This window comes from Globicephala melas, chromosome 5 (assembly GCF_963455315.2).
Source record: "Globicephala melas chromosome 5, mGloMel1.2, whole genome shotgun sequence".
Classification (NCBI taxonomy): domain Eukaryota; kingdom Metazoa; phylum Chordata; class Mammalia; order Artiodactyla; family Delphinidae; genus Globicephala; species Globicephala melas.
In genome coordinates this window covers 35,840,916-35,868,866 of record NC_083318.1, presented here as the reverse complement: position 1 = coordinate 35,868,866, position 27,951 = coordinate 35,840,916, and the positions used below count along the sequence as shown (strand labels likewise).

Here is a 27,951-nt window from a genome sequence, read left to right as displayed (position 1 = left end):
CCCCGCGCGGCTGGGACTCTCGACCCACGCGCCCGCCCACGTCTCAGCGGCCAGACGCAGTCCAAGGCGGACAAAGCCCGCGCCCCTGTGACGGGCAGCAGCGCGGGGAACGACGGCTCCAGAGAGCCCGCCCACGGCGTGCGGGGCGGGGCGGAAACGGAGCCGAGGGCGCGGGGCGGAGCGGCAGGCGCTGGGCTGGCGCACCGGGTGGGCCAAGCCCGGAGCCGCCGGCGCGGGGTGGTGGCCCCGGAGGGCGGGCGACATGCAGCGGGACAGCGGCCAGGCTGCGGGTCAGTGGCTGGACTTGCGGCCCCTCCCCTCTGCCGCGCGCGCCCCGCTCCCCGGGAGTGGGGGGGGGGGTGTCCCCGGGACGGGGTGGGCGCGTCCCGGTGCAGCCCAGCGCAGCGGCGCGGGTGTGAATGCCCGGGGCGGTGCCCAGGCCCTGGCACGTGACTGGGGCCTGCGCCGGGCCGGTCCGTTCCCCGCGCGTCCCTCGGCGCAGGTGCCCGTCTGTTCCCCCGCCGCCCCAGTCCCCGCTCTGGTGACCTCTTCCCCGTCCCTGAGACCCCCCGCCCGAGAGCGGGTCCGGCGCCGTCCGCGGCCGCCAGTGCTGAAGCAGGGGCGGCCCTGGCTCCGGAACCGGCCTGCGATCCGGCCCGCCGCCACGGTCACCAGTCGCTGCTGGGGGCGGACGCGTGCGCGTCAGGGGGCGACTCTGGTCAGGAGAGCTGTTGCGTTGTGCGGCGCTCGGGCCGCGCGCTCGGCTCAGAGAACCCGTACTCACCTGTCCCGTGTAACGCCCTGGCGACCTGGGGGCGGGGACTGTGCTCCACAGTGAGAAACAGAGGGCTTTCAGTGACTTGAACGAGCCCCTCGGGTAGTTAGGGGAGTAACCAGGATTCGAGTCCAGGTCGGTGGGTGTCAGAGCTTCAGCGTCTACCGTGCAAATGTTGAAACTGACGCTGGAAAGATTCAGGTCTCTGTCCAGAACCTTCCCTTTATGCAGAAAATGCCGTTTCCCGACCTTGTATGATAATTTAGTGAAAATCCCGTAATTTGCTCCTGGCTGATGTGTTTCTGTCACCTGCGGGCAGGTGGCATTCGAGCCTAAAGTTGAACTCTGAAGACTGTATTCTCACGTTCCAACGCAGACTCTGACGACGTTAGAATACTACCAGTTCTTGGCTGTAGCCTGCTCTCTGGGAGCCAGGCACTGTAATAACCTTGCCACCTCTTAGTAGTCCCATCTTACAGTTGAGAAGACTGAGGAACGAGAGATGATGTGCCTAATAGGTGGCAGAGCTGGCTCTGAGGCCAGACGTTTTGGCTGAGGCATAGGGGTGACCACTGCACTGTCCAGTAAGTGGGGAGGCCAGTGCCCCAGGGCAGGCACCACTTGTCTCCGGATTGAAGGGCTTGAGCAAGTCATAGACTGTTCCACAGTCTCAGCATTAGGCAATCACCATGGCTTTTGCCCTCCAAGGAACTAGGACTTGGTATTGACCTAGAGCTCCCTACACCCTGCATTGTCAGCCACTGCTGTTTCTGCAGCCGCTGCCTGCGGCCTGGCACTGGTCCTAATGTCTGTCCACTGAATGAATGAATCGACTGAGAGCTGTCCTCCAAATGGGTTCCTTCCTGCTGTTCCTGGATCCTTGGGAAAGGGTGAAGGCAAGGCAGGGGAGATTTGGGGCTGCACTCAGTGGGCTCAGGGCATCAGCAGTTGGGCTGTACTAGATGGGAGAGGATTTCTGCTTGTTGGTGAGATGGCTGGGGAGATGGGAAGAGCAGGCAACCCAAGGTGGGGGGTCCCATCTGCCCTGCCCCGCTGTGGACACTTGGGCAGGTCACTGACCTCTCTGAACTTCTTTCTCCATCTGTGGATATTGCCATGGTAATCAGTCATGCTGAAGATTAAACGGGATAATATGCATAAAGGGTCTGCTTATTGTACATTTTCATCACCACCTTTTGGAGTCAGTTGTATCAGTTGGATGAGCGTGCAGCTGGATGAGTCATTAGGGCCCAGCCTCCTGGAGCTTCAGATACCAGGCTAGGGGGCCTGGACTCCATGCCGAAGTCAGGGGGAGCCATAGAGTGGTATAAGCAGAGAGGGAGGTGGTGAGATTTTCACCTGTGGACCCAGAGGCAGGGATCCTCAGGAGGAAGCCAGGTCCTACGCTGCTGGTGGGCGTGAAGTGGGTCCAGCCTGTGGAGGGGTATGTGCCAGCCAGGGTCCACCTGAATTACAAACACACATGCCCTTTGACCCAGCAACCCGATTTCTAGAGAGCCCACTGCATGCAAGCTATGTGTGCAAACCAGGAGTATCCTGCATCTGTTACTAGGGGCCGCTAACTGCTCTGTGGCCCGTTCACCAGAAAATGCAGCGGCTGTAAATGGGCTGGTGCAGAAAGAACTCAAAGACATAGTAAATGAAAGGAGTAAATTTAGTGCAGTGCAACTAGTTTGCCGTTGTGTGGGGGACAGGAGTGTTTGTAAATAAACAGACTAGCTCTGGAAGGGCATGTGAAGAGCCCCCTAGCCGGTAGCCTCCACGGAGGGGACTTGGTGCTGGAGGACCAGGGAGGGGCACTGTCTACCCTTTACCATCACCCTTGGGTACCCTCCCCCCATTTCTGAGCCATACCCACGAGTTACGGTTCAAAACAGAAATACCATTTAAAAAAACAAGAACAGTCCTAGTGATGGATTACAAGGCCTGGACCAGGCTTGGCCATGTGGATACAAGCCAAAGAAAGTTCCAGAATGCTGGGTTTTGTCATCACTATTTGCCGCACTTCCCCTTCCCAGGAAGCTGAGAGGGAAGTCGGTGGATTCCTTCCTGTCTTTCCTCACTCTAAGACAAGTCAGTGTCTGGAGCTGTTTGGCAGGGGGCCTGCATTGTGGTTGTTAAGTAGTTCTTAATGGGCTACTGATGGGGTCACTCTTGAGCATGGTCACTTGAAAGTTATTACCTTCCCCTCCGCACGAGGAACCATAGGGGGTGCAGGTTAGAGGAGGAGGACAGACCGCTGGGCTGGCAACCAGGAGACCTGGGTTCAAGATCTCACCTGACTTTTCCCACCTGTGTGATTCTAGGCTTCTCTCTGGAATCACTTTGCTTCCAGGCACCTCAGTTTCTCCATCTACAAACAGGGGTGTGTGTGTGTGTGTGTGTGTGTGTGTGTGTGTGTGTGTGTGTGTGTGTAGGTCGTACATACATTTAATAGATCTGAGCTATGTATTGTCCCATTCCCACCTCTCTCCAATCTGTAAAATGGGATCATAATTACCATCCTGCCTACTTCATAGGGGATCAGGGGATAATTTGACCGCAGATAACCTTCTTGACATTCTCAAAGGATAGTTTTCTGTAAATGCACCAATTTAAAATGCCACTAAAATAACAGTGACATTACTGAGAACCTACTGAGGGCTGTGTGCTGCTCTGAGGACCCTACAAGTCTTAGTGTAATCCCCTACCCTTAGAATGTAAACTCCGGGGGGGACTGGATATCTGTCTGTTCTATGCACTGTTGTCTGCCGTGTCCAGCATATTGCAGGCATCCTGTAAATACCTGGGGTGTGAACAGGCATTTCAACAACTCCATCAAGTTGGTCTGAAGTTTGCCCTAACACTGTGAAGAGGAAGCCACGGTCCCGGCAAGTGAAGTGTGTTGCTGCTGGCGTGAAGCTGACTCATGGGACCTGGGGGCTGAACCCCAACGGTCTGAGTCCAGAGCCCACACTTCTAACCATGATGCTCCCCTGGGCGAGGGTCCGTGAGGCAGGTCCAACAGAGCAGGACCTGAGGGCCAGCTCGGTTGCCCTGCTCACAGGGAGTGACTTGTTTCTGTGTAACACCTCCCCTGTCCTTACCATCTGTGCCCCGGAGAAATGACCACCAGCTCAGGTTTTAGGCATTTGCTGTCACTTGTGGGCATTTGAAAACGCAAATGGCATATCACAGAGTGCCTGGAGTGTTGGATGGACTCCAGGGGTGGTGGTGATTTCAATGTCTCTGACCTTATGTGCCTTTTCTTGTTCTAGCGCCCATAGAATTCCTTCTCCCATCTCCAAGTGGGACAGGCAGCCTACTACCTGGGAGCTCCGTGATCCAGACACGCTGCTGGGACCTGGTGTCTCTGCCCACTCAGCACATTGTGCTGGCTGAACCGGGGGACCCGAAGGAGCGGGACACAGAGGAGCGAAAGGCAAGTGCGGTCCAGGGCAGGCACAGAGGGCCTCATGTGCTGCATTGGCATCGTGACATGAGTGATAACACACGTGTGTTTAGTGTGTTCTGTGCTCCGAGCTCTAGGCTGGCACTCCTGGGCATTGTCTCTTCAAATCCTCTCAACCCTGTGAGGCACAGAGAAGTCAAGGAACTTGCCCAGGGTCACACAGTAAATGGCAGAGCAGGATTCGATCTCAAAGAGCTTGGCTCCTGGGCCTAACTAACTATTCCAGGAAACTTAGGGTTTCTGGTGAAGGTTCTGGGGTGAGGTGAGCAGTTCTCACCTGGGAGATGACCCCCGTTCATTCTCTGTGCAGGAAAAGCAGCTGGTGAGGAGTGGAGTGGAGTGCACAGTGTGGCTAAGTGGGAAAATAAACCAGGACCTGGACTTTGCTGGGGGAGTTGATTGTAAAACCACTGGGGCCAAGATCCTTTTCCCAACCATGATTATAATCATCATCTGAGCTTTGATCTGGTTCCCAAATGATTGACGTGATTAGTTGCATAAACTGAAATATTTTTCTCCGTGAGATCTGCTTAGTTGCCTTGTAGGATCCTGTTCATTGGTATGTTCTTGAGTTTTTTTACCTCATCAATAGAGAGAAGGAACGTACATGCATTGAGCCTTGCTATGTGCTGGGACTGTGCTGGCCCTCTACAAACCCACCCCAGGGCTGCCTTTTGTTGTGTCACAGTTGGGAGCTGCAGAGGTAATGCGGGCTCAGGCTTACAGCGTGTCAGAGCCAGGGAGTGAGCCCATATCTGTCACTCAAGCCCCTCACACCTTCTGCTACACCCTGCTGACTCCCAATGGACATATTCTTTGTAAAAGAAAATTCTGTGTATAAAACCAGATATCCAAAATTCACCGTCTGTTACAGTCTGAACACGAGAGTTCTGTGCTGGTCAAGAATCCAATTGAAATGGATCTTTTCCCCTTGAATTTTGCCAATCCACGGATTTCCTGCTCTCCTGCTGACTACGCTTTTTTGGTAATCAGTCTTTCCTTGCTCAATCATGTTCTACTTCTGCTTTTCCTTTGAAACTAATGTACTCCAGTGTGTGGGAAATGCTCTCCATGGAGTAACACCTTGTGCTAATGATCAGCTCACTGTGTACGTGGCTCTATTTAGGGCAGAGTCAATTTGGTATAAATCTTGTGTGAGAAATTCAGCGAGAACAAAAAGCTTCAGAGAAAAGTATCCCTGCAGCCTTCCCAAGTGCCTTTGTCTCCGTAACTATGGTTTCCAGGCAAACGAAGAAAACACTCAGGAAGGATTTTCTTTTAATAAAGAAACTGAAACAAAGGACCAAAGATGGCAGTAAAATGATAAGCGTTTTTAGTTTTAGTTTTGACTTATGAAACTAGAATATAGAGAAGTACAATAAATATCAATAAATGAACGTGGTTCCTCCAATTAAAAACAAACAAACAACTTCCCCTGTGTGCTGCGGCAGAGGAACTGAGCAGGCAGACAGGAGGTGGCAGCTGTGATGCTCGGCTGGGCGAGCCGATCCACATCCCACGTGACTCCAGGCAGCTGTGGGGTCTCCCTCAGAAGGCACGGCTCTAACAGAAGCCGCCAAGTCATTCATCTTTCTGAGTGTCTTCCTGTGGCATGGGGTGATTGAAATATTTGCTTCTGGTGGGGAACGTGAGACTCAAATTCAGGAACATGTGTGTTGGAAAGCTCCCAGTGAACCAGACTGTGGAAACGGTTTGAGTTTTTCTTGCATGGAATCAGAGCTGACCGCAGGACCCGGGAGCTGTCCAGGGTCCTGAAAGGCTTGTCCTTCACTTTCAGACTCCAGGGATCAGCAAGGAAGTGAACAAGGGAGAGTGGCATATCCTGTGTCATGCACCTACAGCAGGCCCAGCACCTTGCTAGGTGTTCTGCAGCAGTCTCTCTCTAACACACGTGGCTACTAGCCTGGCTCTTTGCCTCTGCCTGGCCCGAGCTCTACCCTCCTGTTCCTCAAGTCCCCATGCCAGGTGCTGCCCTGACCTCCTATGTCCTTTGGTCCCCAGCACATGTGGCCTGGCTGCGGCAGCGCCAGATCCTCACCCAGCCAGCCTGCTGGGCCACTGACCAACTGCGTGTCTCCTGGCCCTGGAAAGGCCAAAATGGGCATGTCTGGGAGGGAGTTTTGAAAACTGGAAAGCTGAAACAGTTGAAACAGAGGTTTTTAAGGCCACGTTTTGATTACTCTCCACCATTAGTGGCGTGTGTGTGTGTGTGTGTGTGTGTTTGGTTTAGGAAAATTTGAAACTGAGACGTGAATGGAAGGGTGTCCAGGCTGTCATTCTGTAACTGTTATCCCTGTAATGAATTGTTGCCATTATTTACAGGCATCAGACCTCCTGCATCAGACTGGGCTGCTTGAGGGCCAGGTTTGCGTCTTACTCAGCCCTCTATCCTCCGAACATGGCACAGGGCCTCAGTGGCAGCAAGGGCACAGGCACTGTAATGACCCAAGAAACGCAATGAACAGAAGAGGGAGGAGCAGCTTGGGTCTCCCTCCCGAGAGCTGGCTGCCACAGGAGGGGTCTGCATTCGATTGTGGCAGCCTGCATTTAGTGAGCACTTACTAGGTGCCTGGCTCCGTTCTAAGAAATACATGAATATTTCCACATTTAATCCTCACTGCAACCCACAAGGTTCAGACTTTTGTGATCCCCATTTTACAAGTGGGGAAACGGAGGGACAGGGATGTTACTAATTTACCTGAGGCCCCATAACAGGTAAGTGGCAGAGCTGAGATGGGAGCCCAGGCTGAGCACCAGGTAAGCTCAGATGTCTATGCCCTGTCCCCAGTGCTGAGGCCGGGCCCTACCCACTGTGAAGTGAGTTACAGAAACCTCACGTTGCCTTCTTGATTGTGCCCAATGTGCGCGTGCAGTCGTGACACCATGGGAGGGAATGTCCCCAGCTCCCCCACCTTCTAGGGACACCAGGGCAGTGATGATGTCCTCCAAGCCTCGGTTCTTTCATCTTCAGGGCACGATTATTGCTACGCTGCAGAGCTGCCGGGAGGTCGGAAGCCGCGTGGGTAAAGTGTGACGAGGACACTTTAGTATGTTGCCGTATTGTAGGCTGTGATTCGAATGTGGTAAATCATTGTTGACAATCCTGAGGTTTTCCTCTGTGTATTACTCTTTCAGAAAAGGAAAGGGGGCTGGCCTAAAGGCAAGAAAAGGAAACCCCCGAGGGACCCTCCTGTTCCCCGCGCTCCTAGGACAGGGTAAGATGGGGAGATTACCTGGTTGATGTTAAGGTAACATTTTGGGCTCACCCTGTGGCCTCTGCTGTGTGCCAGGCCTGGATGGCCTCTTATCCCATCTCAGCCTTTGTCTGTTTTTCAGGGCCCTTGATCGTTACGGGGCCTCACACGCCAGGGAGTGAGGGAGGGTTGCTTAGTTCTTTAAGCTAGAATAAGGTTCTGATGCTCAAAGGAGAGCTGGGCTTGGCTCACAGACGGGAAAGGGGGTGGCTGTGAGGCCAGCAGGTCTGGTTTCCCTTTCAGGCTTGCTCCACGGCTTCAGGGGAGCTAGTTAACCTTCATCAAGGCTCAAAATGCCCCCTCCCCCACCAAGTGCACTGAGACCGTCCGTCCCTTGTCCCCTGCCATCGGAGGCTGCAGAAGAGAGGCCCCAGGCCAGTCACTTCCCACTGCTCTGAGGGTCACTTTGCTCCTCTGGAAGCTTGTGCGCTTTTCTCTTTTATCCTCAGGGTCCGCACATTTCTAAGGGTGAAGGTCTTTTCTCAGTTTTCCTGTAACTCCTGGGGACATGGCTTTTGTTCCAAAGACGGGTTTGTCTCACTCCAATGCCCACAGCCTCTCTCCCTCTCCCTCGACCCGAATCCCTGATCAGGAGGGTGGCCTGTACCTGGAGCATTTGGGCCGCACAACAACCTCATGAGCAGGTGGTGGTATTTCCATTACACAGAGGGGAAAACTGAGGCTCAGGTGGGTTGAGTGAGTTGCCCACTCAGTCTTCATGCCCCTCCCATCGGGGGGGTCCCCCTTAGGTCTTCCATCAGTCTCTGGATAAGCCAGCCATTCAAATATTTTCCCCTTTTTGATTAACCTCCATTTCACTGGTTAGATTGAAAAATATGGGCAAACCCATGACTGTTTATTTTTATGAAAACCTGAAAGTGGAAGTAGCTGCAGCAGGCGCCGCGGCCTCCGCTCCAGCCAGTAGCTCAGAGCTGTTGTGTTTGTTCTGTTCCTGGTGCAGGTACGTGATATTCCTAAATGAGCAGAGGAGCCCCCTGAGGGCCAGGCACCCAGATCTGCCTTTCACGGAAATCACGAAGATGCTGGCCGCTCAGTGGGCTCAGCTGCCCCAAGAGAAAAAGCAAGTAAGTCCTTTTCTGCGTGGAATGCGCAGAGGAGTGGGCCTAGCGGTCTGCAGCCTTGATTAGGGGGCTGTTCCCTCCTGGTCCGTCTCTTCACACTGGAGCCAGAGGGAACTTGCCAGAAGGTGGGTGGGAGGTGCCTCTCGCCCCACCCCTTCAAAGCAATGACTGGTCTCTGTGGCTTTGGCGTCCACCATCTCCCAAACTGTGTCAGGAGGAAGGACGAATCCATGAAACGTGGCTAAATGGTCCAATAAGTTTAGGAAATTCTGGAGTAAATCAAGTGAAACAGATCTTTTTTTCCCCCTGCAGGAATTTTTTTTGGAGCATTTTAATATAATTTTACTCACTTAAAAATATTTCAGGCGAGGTCCGTGCTCTCCTGGAATGAGATGTGGAAGGAGAGACGGAGCAGAGCACTCTAGGGGTGTGAGAATCTCTGTCCTCTCTCCTGTGAGGCTTTCTCAAACTAATTCCACCATGGAAGCCCTTATACACAGAGCACCTGTTAGCCTCCTAGGGAAGTATGTTCTGGGGTCACAGGGGAAGAAACACTAACGTAGGGGATACAGTCATGCCTTCATCATGGCATTCATGTCCAATGTCAACTTCTGCCACCACCCCACCCCACATGCCAGTCACACTGATCCAGACACGCCTGCTTCAGCACCACTTCCTACGAAAGCCCTCCCAAACTCCTTCTAAGTATGTCGGACCCCAGAGCCCATACTTTTCCCAGAACTGCCTGCTGCCTCCGGAGTGTCCTTTCTTTGGGTTAAACACAAGACTCTGAGATGAGCTTCTTTAAACCCCTGCACTTGCAACTTTTTAGCTGTAGAAAACCCTTGCTTCAAATTAACTATTGGGTTGGCCAAAAACTTCATTTCGGTTTTTCCATATCATCTTACGGAAGAACACGAACGAACTTCTTGGCCAACCCCGTGTTTCAGAGAAATCCTACTTTGGGGGCGTGGTATCAACTAATAACATTCCTCTCCTTGCTACTCAGGTTTGCAACCATTCAGGAAGTAGATCCAGTAGCCAGTCAGACAACTGCAAGAGCCCTGGCTGTCCCAGTCTGGGCAGGCCCCCCGACTCTGGCTAAGAGCAGACTGGGGCCCTGGCTGTCTGCTGGAGCTAGGTCTTGCGGGGAGGAGAGAGGCGGGGCTCCACCAAGCATCTCTGGTTCTGGCTCCCAATTTACCCTTAGATAACCCCCCCCACACACACACACACACACACACTAGTTGTCCCTGGGTTACACCAGCTGGTGCCAGCCTCGGTGGCTGGAGATGAATCCAAGTCCCTGCCTTCAAGGAACTCACTGTCTAGGCTGTCGGGACCTCCAAAGTGGACGCATACATTCCATGGTGAGGGGTGCCTGGGACAGACGTCTGTGCCAGGGGCAGGGGGTCTCCAGGAGGCACCTAAACCAGTGTGGGAGTGCCCTGAGTCAACCTGGGGGCATCAGAGAAAGATGCTCAAGGAGGTAAATGTTCTGTGATAGATCATGAAGGATTAGTAAGATTTGGCCCGGGGAGGAAGGTTGAGACAGGTGTTAACTGATGGAGGGAAAACAGTAGCAGATGGGGTAGCTTGGGGCTGGGTCTGATTCGTCTCTATCACTAGTGCCCCACCCAGGACCCTGCACAGAGTTAAGCACTGATGTTTGCTTGTGTGATAATTGAATAGAAGTGTAAGGTCCCTCAAGGCGGGGAGGGGAGCTGAGTGCTACCCTCCTCTACAGTCATCAGACCACACCTAGCAGAATGGTAAAAGCCACAGGGAGGCAGATTCCAGCTGATTGGAAGGGAAACGTTCTGGGGTCTGCATCATTCAAGTAAGGAATGAACTTGCTGTTAGGTAGTGAGGTTCTCATCCCAGCAGGTGTGCAAGTAGAAGATGAGCAATAGCTTCTTGGGACCATCCTAGAAAGACTGAGGCAAGTTGGACAAGAGGACACCTCCAGCCGCCCCCCCTCCCCTGGATTAGGAGAGTCTCAGAATCTCTGTGCTCCTTCTTCCAGAGGTATGTGTATGAGGCAGTTGAAGACAAGCAGCGCTACATCCGAGAGCTGCAGGCCTACCAGAGCTCCAAGGCCTACCGAGCCTTCCTGCGCAGGCGGGCAGCGCACAAAGTGCAGGCGCTGTGCGGTGAGTGGGGCCTGGCTGGGATGGGCTGCAGCTTCTGCCTCGCAGGCCTGAGGCTATGGGATGTTTTACAGCAGAAGGCACATTTGAAAAATGCTCTGTGTTAGTCTCAGCCTTGGTCAGCATTCACATCCTTATGTATTATGGATACTAACCCCTTGTCAGATATACTGTTTGCAGGTATCTCCTCCCGTTTTGTAGGTTGCCTTTGCATTTTGCTGACTGCTGCTGAAGCTTTTTAGTTTGATGTAGTCCCACTTGTTTATTTTTGCTTTTGTGGCTGTGCTTTTGGTGTCATATCCAAAGCACTGTTGCCAAAACTGGCGTCTAGGAGCTTTTTCCTTACATTTTCTTCTAGGAGTATTTTCAGTTTCAGGTCTTACATTTAAGTCTTTTATCCATTTCAAGTTCATTTTTGTGTATGGTGTAAAATAAGTGTTCAACTTCATTCTTTTGCATGTGGTTATCCAGTTTTCCCAACATCATTTATTGAAGAAACTATCCTTTCGCTATTGTGTATTGAATTCACTGAGTAGATCCTCTTTGAACACTTTAAGTGTATACATTTTTAAACGTGTCAATTATACCTCCACAAAACTGGGGGAGGGGGAAGAGCCACGCCCCGAACAAAGCCGCTGGCATCACGGTCTCCCTTTGCGGCTCTTCTGGCCGGGTTGAGACACATCTTGTACCTGATTAATGAGGAGGCATCTCATTCCCTCCTTCTCAGGAACGTCAGAGAACGGTCAGGTAGCGCTGGGCCAGTGATTACATTTTAGTCCTTAGAAAGAGGAAAGGAACCCGCAGTTATGGAACTCACTGCTTCTCAAACTCGAAAGTACCCTGGATCACCGGGAGTCTTGTTAAAATGCAGGTTCTGACCCAGCAGGTCTGGGGTCAGCATTTCCAACACGCCCCTGGCGCTGCCGAGGCTGCTGGTGCAGGGACCACACTCTGATTACGTTGGGGGTCCACTTCCCCATAGCATCTACGTGGCACGTCCCCACGTGCCAACAGCATCCTACTGCAGGCCCCGGCATTGCCCAACTGGAGTCAGGCCTGATGTATCAGGAATCAACACACTGAGCATCCCTAAACCAGTGCGCACAGGAATGGCAAGAATGGCAGGTAAACACCCCAACTCCCGCAACCCGCCATGCTGAGATGTGTCCCATGCGCCCCCTCGAGGCTCCTGGTGGGACTGCGCCCTATTGACTGTAGTGGCCTCTGCTCAGCAAGGCCCCCCGTACTGGCTTTCTCCCCTTCCCGACCCACTTCCCCACTTCTCTACCAGCATTTCCCGAGATCACTGTCCAAAAAAACCCCCGCTTGCAGCAAAATCCTTGTCTCAGAGTGTGCCTCTGGGGGTGCAGGCCTAAGGCAGAGATGCGAACTCCATTTATTGTCTGCTGACCCTGCCTTCACCATGGAGGTCGCTTCTCGTTCACCGTCTTTACCATCCTCACTGGAAGCTGTATCAACTGCAGTGCCCACCAGAGGCCCAGTTTACATTCAGACTCAGGGCTGCCACCCCAGCTGTGGCACATTCCCCTCCAAGGGGCACATGGCCTCAGGGCAGCGTGGGGTGTCCTCACCAGTGGTGCGGGGTCCGTCACTGTCCATCCTGAGGGTTCTTCCTGCCCTCCCCATGCTGGGGGCTGACCGGCATCCCGGCAGAGCCCATCAGCTCTCCACTTTGCCGCTTCTCACTCCCGCCTGGGCCTGGCTGAGCGCCGCCTCCACAGTGGTCAGGTGTGAGCTCAGCGGTCCAAATGCCTGGGTCCAAATCCTGGCTCTGCCACCTTGCACAAATCACTAAAGCATTTAGTGCCTCAGTTTCCTCATATAGGAAGTCGGGCTGTAATAGGATCTCCTGCACAGGGCCTGGTGCGGATCAAACGAGTTAAACCATAGGCGCTTGGTGCTCAGTGCCTGGCACACAGCGAGTTCAGTAAGAATTCGTGCTTCATACCCTCTGCACTGGGGCATGAGCCTCCCCCTCCGCCACAGCTTCATCCAGAGAGAGTATCTGCAAACTTCTGTAAAGGACTAGATAATACTGTACTCTCTGTGGACCCTGTAGTCTATGTCGCAACCACTCAACTCTGTGGTTGTAGCAGGAAAGCAGCCATAGACAATATGTTAATGAATGGGTGAGGCTGCATGCCAATAAAACTTAATTACAAAAGCAAGCAGGGGGGCTTCCCTGGTGGCACAGTGGTTGAGAGTCCGCCTGCCGATGCAGGGGACACAGGTTCGTGCCCCGGTCCGGGAGGATCCCACATGCCGCGGAGCGGCTGGGCCCATGAGCCATGGCCGCTGAGCCTGCGCATCCGGAGCCTGTCCTCCGCAGCGGGAGAGGCCACAACAGTGAGAGGCCCGCGTACCGCAAAAAAAAAGAAAAAGAATGCTATGTCAGACTTCGCGGAGAACACCGCATCATGCTTAATCCTTCAGCCATGCTGGAGTTCTGCTGCCTTCTTATTTTTTGTGATTATTTGTAGATTGTCATCACATGACAAGCTGGCGTGTTACAAAGAAAGGCCGCCCCAAGAGAGCTTGGTTTTTAAATAAGATGTATTTCTGTCTTATTTAAAACACAGTAAAATTTAAAAGTTTACTATATAAAAATATAATAATTATAATAATAAAAAAATACCACTAGATTCTGCCATGCTAATAAAAAAAGAATTGTTTATGTTTTTCCTTGTTTCTCTCTCATCTTCATTCCATACCTGGCCACGTGTTTATAAACTGAGGTCAGAGGTATCCGGTTTTTCCTCTTGGTTTATAATAAGGGATTTTCAGACCTCTACTGAAATTGAGCATCTGAAGTCAAGCACTGATCCTCCGGCAGGAAGCATGGAGACCTCTTAGGATAAATCTTTTCAGCCTCAGAAGGCGCTTCTGACCCTTGAGTTGATGCTTCTGCAATAAGGCTGAGACCTTTTCTGAGACAGATGCTTTGTAAAATGATGCTGTTTTTTTCTCCATCAGGAACAGGTACACTAGGATGTGAGTTTGAGAGCGAGGGCCTTGACTTCTCAGCAATTGACGTAAGTATTCGCTGGGGGGGCAGGGGGATGTGGTTTTAAAATAATCACCCTCATTGGGTGTGGGCGGCTGAGAAATGGTCCCTCCCAAAGGATATCTGGGTCCTAATCCTTGGGGGCCTGTGAATGCTACCTTATATGGCAAAAAACCGGTCGGTCTTTGAAGTTGTGATCTAAGTTAAGATCTTGAGGGAGGGGAATTATGCAGTCACAAGTGTCCCTACAAGAGGGGGGGAGAGGGACACTTGACACAAAAGAGGAGGAAGCCGTGTGACCACTGGCAGAGATTGGAGTGATGCGGCCACAAGCTAAGGAAGCCATCAGCCACCAGAAGAGGCTGGAAGAGGCAAGAACAGATTCTCCCCAGAACCTCCAGAGGGACCTAAGCCCTGCCCACACCTTAATTTTGGTCTAGTAAGGCTGATTTCAGACTTCTCGCCTCCGGAACTATGAGAGAATAAACCTCTGTTGTTTTAAGCCATCCAGTTCGTGGTAGTTGGTTATGGCAGCCCCAGGAAACCACAGCATCGGGGCACAGGATTTCATGCATTGCTGGAGTGTGGCTCACACGTCAGTCCCTTATGGAGGCCTCTCTTTGTGTGTTCCTTGGACAAGTATGTACTGAGCCCAGCTCAGTGGGAGGTGGGAGACCAGGCTGAGGATGCAGAGGTGGGTGAAGCACAGCCTCACGGCTCCTGTTCAGGGGAAACTGGCAAGCGTGCAACACTTCACACCAGGATCTGTTGTGATGGAGACACGTGCACGGTGAGAGCGGCCCCTGACTCTGGGCGAGTCAGTCTCAAGGCAGGTGATTCTGAGATGATGCTCGTGAAGAAGAGATGGGAAATTCCTAGAGGAAATGCTGGCCAGGTGGAAATGAAGCACAGAGGGAGCTCTAGACTGGGGAAACAAGAATTGCAAAGGCCCGGGGATGGGAAGCAGCCCAGTGTGTGTGTGTGGCTCTGAGCAGTTCAGGACGCCTGGAGCAGACAGTATGCCGATGGGGACGAAGACAGGGCAGTGGGGACCAGGCTTGTCAGGTGGTCTGAGCTAAGGTGTAATTTGTAGGTGTTTTCCCTTTGAAGTTAATTGATGATGAAATGTATATATTTAACAAATGAAGAACAATTGAAAGTGACTCTTAAGGGGCAGATGTGTTTACATGGAAACGTTCTGGAAGGCTACACAAGAAGCTCTTGTAGTACGGTGAGTAGAAGTGGGAGCTGGGTACCTTTTACTTTTCACTTTACACCCCCCCTTTTCTGTTACTTTCAACACGCATTTATAATAGCTTTAAACATTGTTTGAAGTACACCACCTTTTATCATTAGAAAATGATTTGAGACAGAGGGCAAAGGACTTCCTGAGTCCATTGTCCACATGAAAGGTCAGCCCTCTGTGGCCCAGGCTGGAGCCGCTATGAAAGGAGCCACATGAGTGGAGTTCCCGCCGGCGGCCCCTCCCCCTGAAGGGGTCTGCTCTGCACAGCCAGCTACTCTCCCACCAACCCAGCCATCCTCTCCCTGGAGCCTGCGCTGGCTCCCCATTGCCTTCCATGACCTGGCATCCATCTCCCTACTCACCATGTCCCCCACCCACCATGGAGGGATGCCAGCAGGCACCATGCTTTTTTAGATCCTTGCCTTTCTTCCTCACCCATTCTGTGACCTTAGTCAAACACCTTTAAGTCTGAGGCTGGCCTTCCTCATAACAAAATATAGCTCAGAACATGACTGTGAACGATGTAAGAGCCGTCAGTCATGCAGTGTCCATGCCTGGCTTGAATATATTAGTCACTGTTATTGTTTCATGTCTCATATCTCTGTCCACCAGCGTAGGTGGGACTGTGTGTCACACTCTTTATGGGGCTGCCCTGTTAATGCCTGGTAATGCAGGGGCACGAAGCCAAGAGGCCAAGGGCCAGTAGCTCAGTGCCTGGTACCCAATGAAAGTGCAGCTGCTCTAGTTGAATTTGCTGCGAAACATGCACTGATTCTCATAGATGAAGACCTCGCACTTTAATGGAGAAATAGGATAAATGGTTCCTGGCTATTGTTTTTCTTGGACACTTTTTCTTGGGTGCCTTGTGATTCATTTTCTCTTGACAGTGGTTCCTAGTCTTGGCTTCAGGTTGTGAAAGGATCTGTACTAGGGATTACCTGAATGAGTTTTGGGTCCCTCCCATAATTGTTCAAAAGGTCACCAAACCTAAAAGGCTCAGCCCCACCACCCTGGGCTATGTGCGATTAATTTTACAATAATGACATTTTTTTTTTCTTTTTTTTTTTTTTTTTTGCGGTACGCGGACCTCTCACTGCTGTGGCCTCTCCCGTTGCGGAGCACAGGCTCCGGACGCGCAGGCTCAGCGGCCATGGCTCACGGGCCCAGCCGCTTCGCGGCATGTGGGATCTTCCCGGACCGGGGCACGAACCCATGTCCCCTGCATCGGCAGGCGGACTCTCAACCACTGCGCCACCAGGGAAGCCCCGTACAATAATGACGTATTTCTATAAGCAAAAGTGAGAGGATGGAATTTTTTGTTGAGGTGTACGTGCAGCTTGGATGTTTGCTCTGATGTCTTGGCCTCGATGAGCATTTGGGGCCCTTTCTCGGCAGTGGCCTCTCTCTCCTCCATGAAGCTCCCTCCTGACGAGTCCCCCTCCCTCTGCCAGCCCTCATCTTCCCGCTGTGGAGCTCCCTGGGGCCCCCTCGCTCCCGGCCTCTCTTAGCCGGTCTTGCCGCTCATTTAGTGAGAGGCAAAGGCAAGCCTCACAGAGGGTGCGGAAGAAACCCTACAGACACTCTTCCAGTTGGGGGCACATCTCTGGGCTGAAGGAGTGCCCCTCTGACGCGGGAGAGGATCCCTGAGAAGCAGAGTGAGTGGCAAAGTGTCCTGAGCATGGTCAGTTCCCCGCCAGCTCTCGGGGCAGCAGGGGACACTTCAAGTCTGTGACAGGAACCATCTCTTGTCAGAGCTTGGGGAGTTTTTACGTCTCTGAACTAAATGTAAGCAAATACATACAGCTCTATGTTTTTTTAAATTAACTGTTTTTCTTTTAAAAATAACATACGTGGACTTCCCTGGTGGCGCAGTGGTTGGGAGTCTGCCTGCCGATGCAGGGGACGCGGGTTCGTGCCCCGGTCCGGGAGGATCCCACGTGCCGCGGAGCGGCTGGGCCGGTGAGCCATGGCCGCTGAGCCTGCACGTCTGGAGCCTGTGCTCCGCGAGGAGAGAGGCCACAGCAGTGAGAGGCCCGCGTACCACACACACAAAAAATAATAATAACATACGTGCATGGTAAAAAAAAAAATAATAAATGCAAACAGTGCACAAAGGTTTACAATGGGAGGGGGGTTCTGTGCCAAGAGCCCCAGTCCCTCACTCCCCCGCCCCATCCCTGCATCCCAAGGCATCCACTCTGACCAGTTTCTAGTGCATCTTCCAGAATAGTCCATGGATATATGAGCACCTACAGGTTAGTACATATGTATTTTGATGAAAGGACACATCTTTGTCATTTAGTCACAGAGTTCATTTTGTTCATGTTTTCAAAGCAAACTCTTTGAAAATATGAAAAACTCAGAATTGGTTGTGGACTCAGACAACACCACCAAGTCTCAAAACCTCCCTGTCGTACCCCCTTTGCCACATTCCTAACACTTTCTCTCTCACTCGGTGACAGAGGCCTTGGGATGAGTTGAAATTCTCAGCTGTGCTCAGAAAAGCCTCAACCCGGCAAGCGATCTCACAGGTGAAAAAAGGACTAGCAAGACCCAGCCTGGCCCTGCTGAAGCCCATCTGCTGTTTTAAGCTAATTTTATGTTCAGAGAAGGCGGGATCCCGCCTCCTCCCTGCTCACCAGAAACCGTCTCCGTCCGCAGGGGGATGAGAACGATGACCTGTACTGTCGGACCTGCAGGCAGTTCTTCAGTTCCCTGCATAACAAGCGGGAGCACCTGCTGGGGAAGCAGCACCTGCAGAACCTCACAGGTAACCAGCCTCTGGTCAGTGCAGCCCCTTCTCAGCACCGTGCTTGCTGAGTGGGCTGGGGCCAGTTACTTAACCTCTCTGTGCTTCCACCACCTCATCTGTAAAGTAAGGTTGAAATCACCCGCCTCACAGGGCTCTTCTGAAGATGGATATCAGAGCCGTGTGCAGGCCTGGTTCAGCTGAGATGTCACCTCCTCCAGGAAGTCTTTCCTGGTTTCAGACATGGGGTGGGGGGCTCCTGAGGGTGTGACATGTACCCTTTGCTTAGTAATTATCATCCCCTGCTACTGTCACCATCACCCTGCAACATGTGTATGTGCACATACATGCAGAGACACAAGACACGCTCACACACAGTCATGACTGTGCGTGCATGCGCGTGCACGCGCACACACACACACACACACACACATACACACACACGTCTGCTCTCCTGGAAGGAAGGAGCCATGTGGTTTAGGACATATCTCTTGCCCGTAGTAGAGTTGCAATAAACATTTGATGAGGGAATGCACAAGTGTACAGGAGGCTTACCTTTGTCTGGGGTTTGTAAGGAAGTAAAGTGTCTTCAGTAATGTCTTGTTGAAGGTGAATAATGGCAACGAAAGTAAAAATGAATCTCATTACCTGAAATTGAGTATAATGTGTGCACTCCATATGCCTAGAGTTATACTGTGTAAATTACCCGCTGGAGAGGATTATGGCTCATTTCAAAATCTATAAAATCATGTACTAGGGGACCATGAGGCTGTAGATAAGTGTGGCTCTGATTCCATGTAACTCTCTGAGGGCCTTTGCAGTTATTTAAAGGGAAACAGACATGGGCACACCTTGCTTCGTCTTCTCCCGAAACCGCCTACCAGTTTTATGTTAACAGTCAGGCTCTCAAGAGCGTTTCCATGTCTGCCTTAATTGCTGTGATATTGTTGGAAAGCAGGGCTTTGAGCCGCTGCAGTATCTGAGTCTCTGGGTCTCTGAGTCTCGGTCCTGATGGGAGGGGGCATTAGCCACATCCTTTCGGAGCAGGATCTCATGTGGCTCTCGTTGCCTGGGATCCCGCCAACCCCTTGAGACGAGAGTGAGCCCAGGAGTCGCCTGCTTCTGCTGTCACCGCCCCAGAAGAACCTGAGCGGTCCCCTCCCCAGCTCTCCACTCCCTCTCAGCAAAACCAGGGTGGGAAGCAGGTGTGGGGCAAGGTCCCAGAGCTCTTTGTTTTTACAGTGTTATTGGGATCTAATTCGCACACCATAAAACTCACCCACGGAGAGTAGTTTTCGGTATATTCACAGACATGTGCAGCCACCACTGCAATTAAGTTTACAACATTTTCATCACCGCAACAGAACCCATCCCTGTGAGCAGGAATGGTCCTGGGCAGCCACTAGGGTGCCCTCTGCCTCCCTAGGAGGCTCTGGTAGTTTAATACTTGATGTCTCCTTTCTGTGGCGACAACAGTCATCCCCGCCTTGGTGACATCTTAGGTGGGCAGCACCCTGTCACCATTAAGGACCTGAGTTTGAATCCCTGCTCTGCCACTTACTGCCTTTATCACCTTGGCTGAACTCTCTGCCCACTGCCTTCATTTTTTCAAGGGCAAAATCGGGAATAATGATAATAATACTGACCTCACAGGGCTGTCGTAAGGAAACGAGTTAATCCTGTGATGCCTGGCACACTCTGGGTGTCCACTGTGTAATTATTATGAGCTTGGGGGCTGTAGCGGATAAGCAACTCCCTACCTCCCCACTTACTTTCCAGGAATCTCAAACTGCTAATGGTTCCCTGTAGCTCCCTGCTCTGTAATTTCTTTTCATCAAGCTGCCCTTCTACAAGAATGGCCTTCCCACCTCTGTGTACTGGGTCTCACTCTTATTCATCCTTCAAAACCCTATCAAAAAGGTGAATAATAGCAAGTGCTGGGGAGGATATGGAGGAATCACATCCTGATGCACTGCTGGTGGGAATATCAAATGTGGCAGCCACTTTTGAACAGTCTGGCAGTTCCTCAAAAATTTAAAGTTACCATATGACCCAGCAATTCCACTCCTAGGTATGTACCCAAGAGAACAAAATATATATGTTCACACAATATTATGAATGTACATGACAACATTATTCATAGTAGCCCCAAAGTGGAAACAACCCAAACATCCATCAACTGATAAATAGATAAAATACGGTCCATTTGTGCAGTGGAATATTATTCAGCCTGAAGAGGAGTGAGGCACTGATATGTACTATAATGTACATGAACCTTGAAAACAAACATGGTAAGTTAAAAGCTCAGTCACAAAGGACCACCGATTGTACGATTTCCTGTATATGAAATGTCCAGAATAGGGAAATCTGTAGAGACAGAAAGCAGGTTAGTGGTTGCCTGAGGCTGAGGGAGGGTGGGGGATGGGGGGTGATGGCTAAATGGAACCAGGGTTTTCTTGGGGAGGTGATGAATATGTTCTAAAAATGATTGTGGTGGTGACTGCACATATCTGAATATACTAAAAACCATTTAATTATATACTTTTAATGGGTAAATTGTAGATCTCAATGAAGTGGTTTGGAAAAAAGATACCCATCTCAGTCAAGGACCCCCTCTTCCAGGAAGCCTCCCTTGCTGCCCTCCATCTGGCACTGGTCCCAGTACATTCTTCTTGTACATCTGGGGACCTGGCGTAGGGACTGGGGTTCAGAAGGGACGGGCTTGCCCATATCTGGACAGAGGGCCAGACCCAGAGGAGCCACTCATCTTATGCTCAAGGGGCTGACCTTTGACACGGGATTTCTTCACTTTTTAGGGGAATTTGAAAAAGATTCTGCTGAGTGCTTGAAGCATCTGGAGCCTCTGGAGGGAGAGGTAGGTCAGAATTTGAACAAAGGGGACTCAGAGGAGGAAGCTGAGTGCCCTGATCCACTTCCACTCAGAGGCCTGATTCCAGAGACGAGTTTTGCTTCACTTGACTTACGTTTCTTGCAAGAGTTCATCTTTAAACTTCTGAAAAGTGAGTAGTCAAGTTCTACAACTCCCTAGTAACTTTGGTGGCCGAGGGTTTTATAATCCTAGTAAGAGCAACCTACATAATAGGTTATAATATTAAGTGGAACAAAAAAACAAAAAAAAAAAAAAAGGAAAGGTTGCAACTACGAGAATAACAATAAGTAAAGATAATAATCAGATGGGAAATAACCAAGGGCTTCCGGTAAGCCAGGCACAGGTCTAAGAAGTTTATACAAATTACCTTTTAATTGTGAGGTCGGTTATAGTATCCCCTCCTTTTAAAGATGAGAAAAGTGCAGCACGGAGAGGTTAAGTAACTTGCCCGTGGTTGTATAGATAGTGAGCTGAGATGGGATGGGTTCCAAGACCCATGTTCTTCATAACTTCCCTACGATCTCAACTATATTTATAAAATTATGCATATGTGAATCTGTGCAAATGTTAACAGTGGTTACCTCTGGCAGGCAAGAGGAAGGTGCTGTTTTTCTTTATTCCTTTCTTTATTCCTTTCTTATTTCCCTCAATGGATAGGTGTCCTTTATATTATCAGAGAATGAAATAGGCAATATTAAAAAGGGTTTTGAGGATGCCCTGTACATGTCAGGGTCCCAGCTGTTGCCTGTGTGAGGTGCGGTTCAAAGAGAAGGGGAGGTTTTTGATGGAAAGAACAGATAAAGGCAGCCTTCTCTCCCCTTTCCTCCCAGTCAAAGAATTTGAGCTCAGAGAGCTGAGGAAGACTTTAGAAAGAGCTCAAGTAGAGCAGGAGGCCCTGCAGAGGCAGCTGCTGGAGTTTCAGGTGAGGCTCTCGGGAGGGAAGTGCCCAGTCCCATCTCTGTAGCCCCATTGCTCAGCTCAGGGCCCTACCTGGTGGGGTCGGGAGGCAGGGGAAGAAGACCATGTGGCCCGATTGAAATAACGCATCACAAACCAAGGTGCCACTCGCCTCCCCACCATTCCTGCTAGAGCATACTTGTTATACATTCTTGTAAAATACAGAGTGTTTGTGTTTCCGACGTAGAGAAATTGTGCTGTGAGCCTTCCTGTGCTGCGTGCTTGCTTCACTCAAGGCTCCGTGTTCATCCACGCTGCCCCGTGGCATCTGGCCTGTTACTTCTCTACCCACTGCACGTCCCTGGCCCACTCCCCCCGTTGGGGGCCCCGGTTTGCACCAGCTTCCGTGACCACAGCTTAGGGTGTGACGAGCGTCCTTGCTCGCATCCTGTTCCATGAGAGGAGGTCTGGACCACATACCACAAGGAGGGTTGCCTGGTGTGCATTGGGAATAATTTCAGTTGGCAAGTGTGTGCACATTTATGCATTGATGGGTGGTACCTGTTTTGATGAAAGCAAAGAGAAGATGTGGTGAAACCGTGCAAAAAGTCTCAATTTTTAAATGTGTTATTTTATTCTGAATACAAAATTAAGTTATATTCCTGGAAGAAAATTTTGAAATTTCAGAAGACATTTTGAAATTTTTCAGAAAAATGAAATCCAATCATTAGAGAAGCATCATTAACATTTGTGTAGCATCTTCTAGTCTTGTTTTCCACAAATATCTAAATCTGTTTACATAGATATATTTGTATATTATCTATATATTTATGTATCTCTGTATTTATCTAAATAGGTAGAGATAGGTAGGTAGGTAGGAAGAGAGACAGAGACAAAGGAAAAATTGGAATAAAACCCACACAGTTTGATTCCTACGGTTGCCATTTCATTCCATAGTAAGTAAGCCTTTTCACATCTCCTCCGATGTCCTTGTAAGAATTGCCTCTCATGACTGCAAAATATGTCATTATGTGGATGAACCATAATGGATTCCCGTTTCCCAGTTGGCGGACATTTTGGCTACATCCAATCATTATATTATAATAACACTGTGAACACTCTTGTCAGTGTTTACACTCATCCTTGAGCTCCCTGGGGAGGGATTCCTAGGAGTCTGGTGCTTACTTAAAAAGCACAAGCCTTAAAGAGGTCCAGAAAGGACGTGGCATCTGCTGTGGTCCCGAGCACAGGCTCTCGGGGTTGGAATCCAGGCTCTTCCCCCAGCTGTGTGCCTCGGGCTCCCCGCTTCATTTCTTCACCTCCCCAGTTATCAGTCTCTCCATGCACCACTGGGGGGAACAGTAGGTCCGCCCCATGGTGTGGTTGTGAGTGATTACATGAACTGATCCACCTGGCAGGGTACCAGTGGGCGTCATGGCATCGCCCTCTGGGGCTGTCCCATCCAGTGCCTCCAGCAGATCCTTCATCCCACACTTCTGTGCACCACAAAGTTCCACTGCAATTCCTGTTTCCTTTGAGTGTAGTTTTGTTACAGAATTTTGAAGAACAGTGAATGTTTTAAAAAAAAAAAGGAAATACCCCAGTTATCTGAAGCCATCGTGCAATGACCCCCCTGACATAGGTCCCTGGAAATCAGCCCTGCCAGGGCTCCTCGCTTAGCAGCCTGGGCGGCAGGGAGAGTGTGTGCCGGGGTGGGGAGGGGTGTCCCTTACTGTCCCAGACCTCCTTAGCAAGGCATCTCACTGAACTCCCAGCCCACATCTTAGAGGAGGACCACCACGCCTGCCTGCCAGGGATGCTGGGAGGGGCCGAGGGCGGGACACACAGTCAAGCCTTCTCCAGAGTGGGAGCCCACCCACTGCACACACAGCCCTTGCCCTGGGGCTGCCCCATGTCATCCTGGCCCCCAGGGCCCTGTAGATGGCAGCATGAGAAGGGCTGGCTCAGAAATCAGGCCCAGCTGTGGGTCTGGGCTCCCGTCCGTGGTCATGGGGCTGGGGCAGGCCACTGACACCCCGGAACCTCGCTTCCCAGGCGGGGACGCATCCTCAGCAGGAGGGTGAGATACTGAGTGATATAAAGGGTCCAGCACGAAGTAATAGGATTTTTGACAAGTGGAGGCTGTGTCAGTGGGGTAGCTCTTTTACTTACTGGAGGTGTGGGGAAGGGAGATTGACTATGTTCATGGATTCTGAGAGCAGCTGCAAGACCCTCTTTGTTTAATTGTTTATTTATTTGATTATTTATCTACTTGGGGCCTATTTACTTATTTACTTTTAATTATTTATTTGTTCATTTACTTATATACATATTTATATACTTATTTAGTCACTTGTTCGTTTGTTCATTCATTCATTCTTTCATTCATTCCCTTGGAAAGTCTTGGAGCTAGCTGCTCGAACCCTTTGCTGTTCTTTTAGAACCGGCGGCAGAGGCTGGAGGTGGAGCTGGCCGGCCTGAAGACCTACGGGGTCGTCCTGGAGAAGGAGTTTGAGAACCTGAACATGGTCCTGATGCTGTCCCACTTCGGCCTGCGAGTAATAGACACGAGTGAGCCAGCCGTCCGGGGCAGTCCCTTTCCCCCTCTCCCCAGGCCACATGCATGCTCCCTCCAGGTCCTCGCTGGTCTATAAAACCGAGACCCAGAGGTTCCTGTCCATTCATTTATTCATGCCTGCGTCCCCCACATCTTTACTCAGCATGCTTCCCACATGGCCAGTGCGTCCAGGTTTGCTGCTGGGTGCTGGGGGATGTACGGAGATGAACGATGATACTGTGATCCTAAATCCAGCACCCACTGGGTGCCAGGCCCTGAGCTGGGCACTGCCACGGGATGAAGAGGTGGAGAAGCCCCTGGCCTCAAGCTCTAATCAGGTGGACAGATCCTCAGTCACTAGACTGTCGGCGTGCAGTGTCCCAGCGGAGAGCTTCCCTCCATGGACAAGGTGCTGTGGGCACTCAGTTGGGAGGCAGTTCTCTATCTATGGGAGGTGGGCTTCTAGAAGGACTTGAAAGAGGAAGGACCCAAGAGGACAGTCCCAAACTCCTGAGGCAAAGAAGGGGCCAGAGGCACAGCAGGCAGGGAGCCCCGCACCCTGGCACCAAGGAGGTGAGGGAGGGCATAGAGCACATACGTGGCTGTGTCCTGTGCAGGCCTGGTGCAAACACTCCTCTTTGAAGAAAAAAATCATGAATACCATTTCATGGTAAAATATTTAAATGTGACCTTTTGGAGAAACATAAAACGTGACCATTCCCCTTCACTCCCCACTCCCCTGCCGGATCCCTTCCCTGCCCTCCCTAGAAGCTTTTACTGTTCGCCTCTTCCTGCATCTCCTTCCTTCCAGCCGTCTTCTATCTGTTTATGAATGGGGTAGTGTCAAAAATCATTAACAACAGGAATTTCTTGAGACATGGCTGGCCGTGAGCTGAGAGCAGGGTCCCTGGGGCCCCTGCTGGACCAGGCCTTAACCCCCTTGGCTGCTGGATCGGGCAGCTCCTGGGCAGTGGCTGTTTACCAATCAGTCTGGCAGATGTCAGTACTCTCAGACCTGGTGTAGCCTCACTGGTGCATTACTGGCTGGCCACCAGCACTGTGCAGGCGAGAATCAGACGGATTTGTTCACTGACAGCTTGTCTGTTTGCTACGAATGGGACAGCACCCCAGTCCCCTGCTGATTCACGCTGGGTGGGACACTTGGGGTTTCACATCGCGGTGAAGCAGTGACTCCAGAACACATCACATCTGGGCACAGGGTGGAGCATCCCTGCTCTATTAATAGCGACGCCTCAAGGCCGAGGGCCCTGGCAGTGAGGCGGATGGAGCAGGTCCTGCTGCTTTGGAAATTTGGAGACTTGGCCTCTTTCCCTCCCGTGCCCTCTCCTCACCATCCTCGCTTGAGAGCATTTGCCCTGGCCAGATTCCATGTGAATTTTTATCCTTACATAGTGTAAGTGGGGCTTCCCTGGTGGTGCAGTGGTTGAGAGTCCGCCTGCCAATGCAGGGGACACGGGTTCGTGCCCCGGTCCGGGAAGATCCCACATGCCGCAGAGCGGCTGGGCCCGTGAGCCATGGCCGCTGAGCCTGCGCGTCCGGAGCCTGTGCTCCGCAACGGGCCAGGCTTGAGCGCTCCTAAGAAAGGAGGATTACACAGGCTCAGGTTCCTACTGGATGTGGGAAGCAGGTAGGAGGTGTGTTCTCCAGTGCTGATAAGCCCATGGGCCCCAGCTCTCTCTCCCTCCCTGTGGCCTTTTTCTTTTCTTGTGAATTGGATCCATTTACTGCAGTCATGACAGCAGCAGCTCTGGGGAGCAGACGAAGGATGCTCTGGGGGTTGGTTGATGTCCACGTGTTCTCACGTGGGTGTCCTTCCCAGGGAATGCATGATGGAAGGCATTGGATGTGGTGCCTGGACAGTATAATGCAAAGGCAACCCAGCTTTTAGAAAACATTTACTGATCACTGGCTCCAAATTTATCAATGCATCTGGTGTGAAGTAATGTCCAGAAAGTCGTTTTGCGGGTTCAGCTCCTTCTCTCCTCCCACCACCCTCTGTTTCCTGTGGTTCCCCTCAGCCCACTCACTTGGTTCACTCCATCCAGAGACATCCTCTGAGCCCTGGGCTCGGTGCTGGGAAGCCAGAAATTCCAGGAGACATTTTATGACCTCAGAGAGCTCCAAGTCTCAGACGGTGACACTGGGGAATAAATTGGGGCTGATGATGTGACCCAGCCATCCTGCCTAAGCCTGAGTTGTGTCCAGTGGAGCACCAGGTGGGCCCTCCTCTCAGACCCCCTTCTCCAGGACCCTGTCCGAGTTCTCTGTCCGGGACCAGTGCACAGTTGTCTCTGCAGGCATGTCTGAGATGAGCAGAGCAAGCATGGATCGTGCTTCATCTGAAGGAGCCCTTGGGCTCCATAGCTTTCTCCTGGCAGTAAACTGTCTGCTTTCCCTTTCCAACTCTACAGCATAAAGCAGTGCCCACCCCCGCACCGACGGAACCCCAGGACGCATCCTGGACACACAGGAGTCAGCTTCCAAAGGTGTATTTCCCTCAGTGGAGGAAGAGTGGAAGATCCTGGGGTCCTGCGGATGGGACAGCCAGGACGGCTCTACTGACCCAGGAAAAAATAAATTGTGCATGTGTGTTTGCACAACAGACGCAATCTGTCTTTTGTCTGGGGCTTCGCAGTGTCTGCCCTGTAAGTGTTCCCTCTACGGACTAAAAGTTGAGCAGCTTTAATGTGGGAAAATGTTGGTGGAGTGTGTCTGCCTCTGCAAGCACAGAGGGTGAGTGCAGTGCGTACCTGCTCGCAGGGCACACTGTGCCCGGCAGCCCTGAGTCTCTGGCGCACTTTGAGCAGCCCCTCTCCTCAGCCTCTTGGACATTTCGGTTTCCTCTACTGAATTATAAAGACAGTACTGCTGCCCATCAGCCTCAAGGGATGGGATGAAGATGGAGTAACACAATCATCTTGTATGCATTTAGGTCCCCTGGAAGCTGACCTTGAGATCAGGACCTGCACGAAGCAGGTAGTTTGGGAGGTGATCCAAGTAGGGGAGTGGGGAACTGAAACAGGCAGGGGAGGACAGACATGAGAGGGTGCACTGTGTCAGCAAGAAACTGTGGCTGAACCCCCAGGGAAATTCTGGGAGCCAGGGTAGGACCCATACCTGAGAGCTTCCCACGCAGTGGCCTGGAAGGTGGGGTATTTATCCACCAACTCCCTTCCATCAGTGCTGGAGGATGGCTTCCAGGAAGGGTCAATTCCTTTTCCTTCCAGCCTGCTGTGCAGGTGACGGGGGGTGGGGCACAGGAGGCCAGAAGAGCCTTGAGCAGGGAAATGGACCCTGCAGTTGGAAGGCTGGCCAGTGTGCCCCCTGGGGTGGCAAGGACAAGGGATGTGGGTAGGGCACCAGCAGTGTCTGTTATGGGGCTGTTGTAGGGCTTTATAGGCTATTAATTGATATACAGCTACAAAATGGGGGCAGGGGGCATGGTGGGTCCTGTACACACATGGGTGTAGACATCAGGGACTAGGTCTGCCTGCCTGAAGCAAAGACCCGACCACAGTGGCTTCACCACATAACAAAAGGTCCAGCAGTGAGCAGCAGGGACAGGGACAGCAGCTTCCCAGAGGGGCCCAGGCACCTCTTTCTACTCAGTTCCCTCCAGCACTGGCTCTTGTGCGTATATCCCTTGCCCCCAGGGCAGCTCTCCAACCTCCAGCATTGCTTCTGCGCTCCAGGCATGCTGGGGGCAAAGGGCAGGGCAAAAGGGAGGCTCCCGATGGTCAGCCTCCTTTTACAAAGAGCTTCCAGAAAGCCCCACTTTCTAGAAGAGTTTTCAGAAAGCAACTTCCACG

At 51.6% G+C, this 27,951-nt stretch overlaps 1 protein-coding gene across 2 annotated transcripts; it reads left to right on the top strand.

The window, feature by feature from the left end:
• The first annotated feature begins 54 nt into the window (after window positions 1–54).
• Window positions 55–27,951, top strand: LOC115857102 (high mobility group protein 20A-like). Of its 2 annotated transcripts, XM_060299141.1 has the most exons (12): window positions 55–290; window positions 4,054–4,217; window positions 7,404–7,483; window positions 8,484–8,607; window positions 10,631–10,757; window positions 13,752–13,810; window positions 17,491–17,559; window positions 17,690–17,798; window positions 20,594–20,797; window positions 21,498–21,589; window positions 24,006–24,135; window positions 26,554–27,951. In XM_060299141.1, the coding sequence occupies exons 1-12, from the start codon at window positions 263–265 to the stop codon at window positions 26,556–26,558; spliced, it is 1,191 nt and encodes a 396-aa protein (XP_060155124.1). In that variant the 5' UTR covers window positions 55–262; the 3' UTR covers window positions 26,559–27,951. The 2 variants fall into 2 exon arrangements, with proteins under 2 accessions (XP_060155124.1, XP_060155125.1); XM_060299142.1 differs by lacking the exon at window positions 17,491–17,559 and having other exon boundaries at window positions 56–290; window positions 26,554–27,950.

Coding starts and splice junctions, on each gene's coding strand:
- LOC115857102 (XM_060299141.1), top strand. CDS start 263: ATGCAGCGGGACAGCGGCCAGGCTGCGG. Junction 17,799..20,593: donor GCACCTGCAGAACCTCACAG/GTAACCAGCCTC, acceptor TTCACTTTTTAG/GGGAATTTGAAAAAGATTCT. Junction 21,590..24,005: donor GGCAGCTGCTGGAGTTTCAG/GTGAGGCTCTCG, acceptor CTGTTCTTTTAG/AACCGGCGGCAGAGGCTGGA.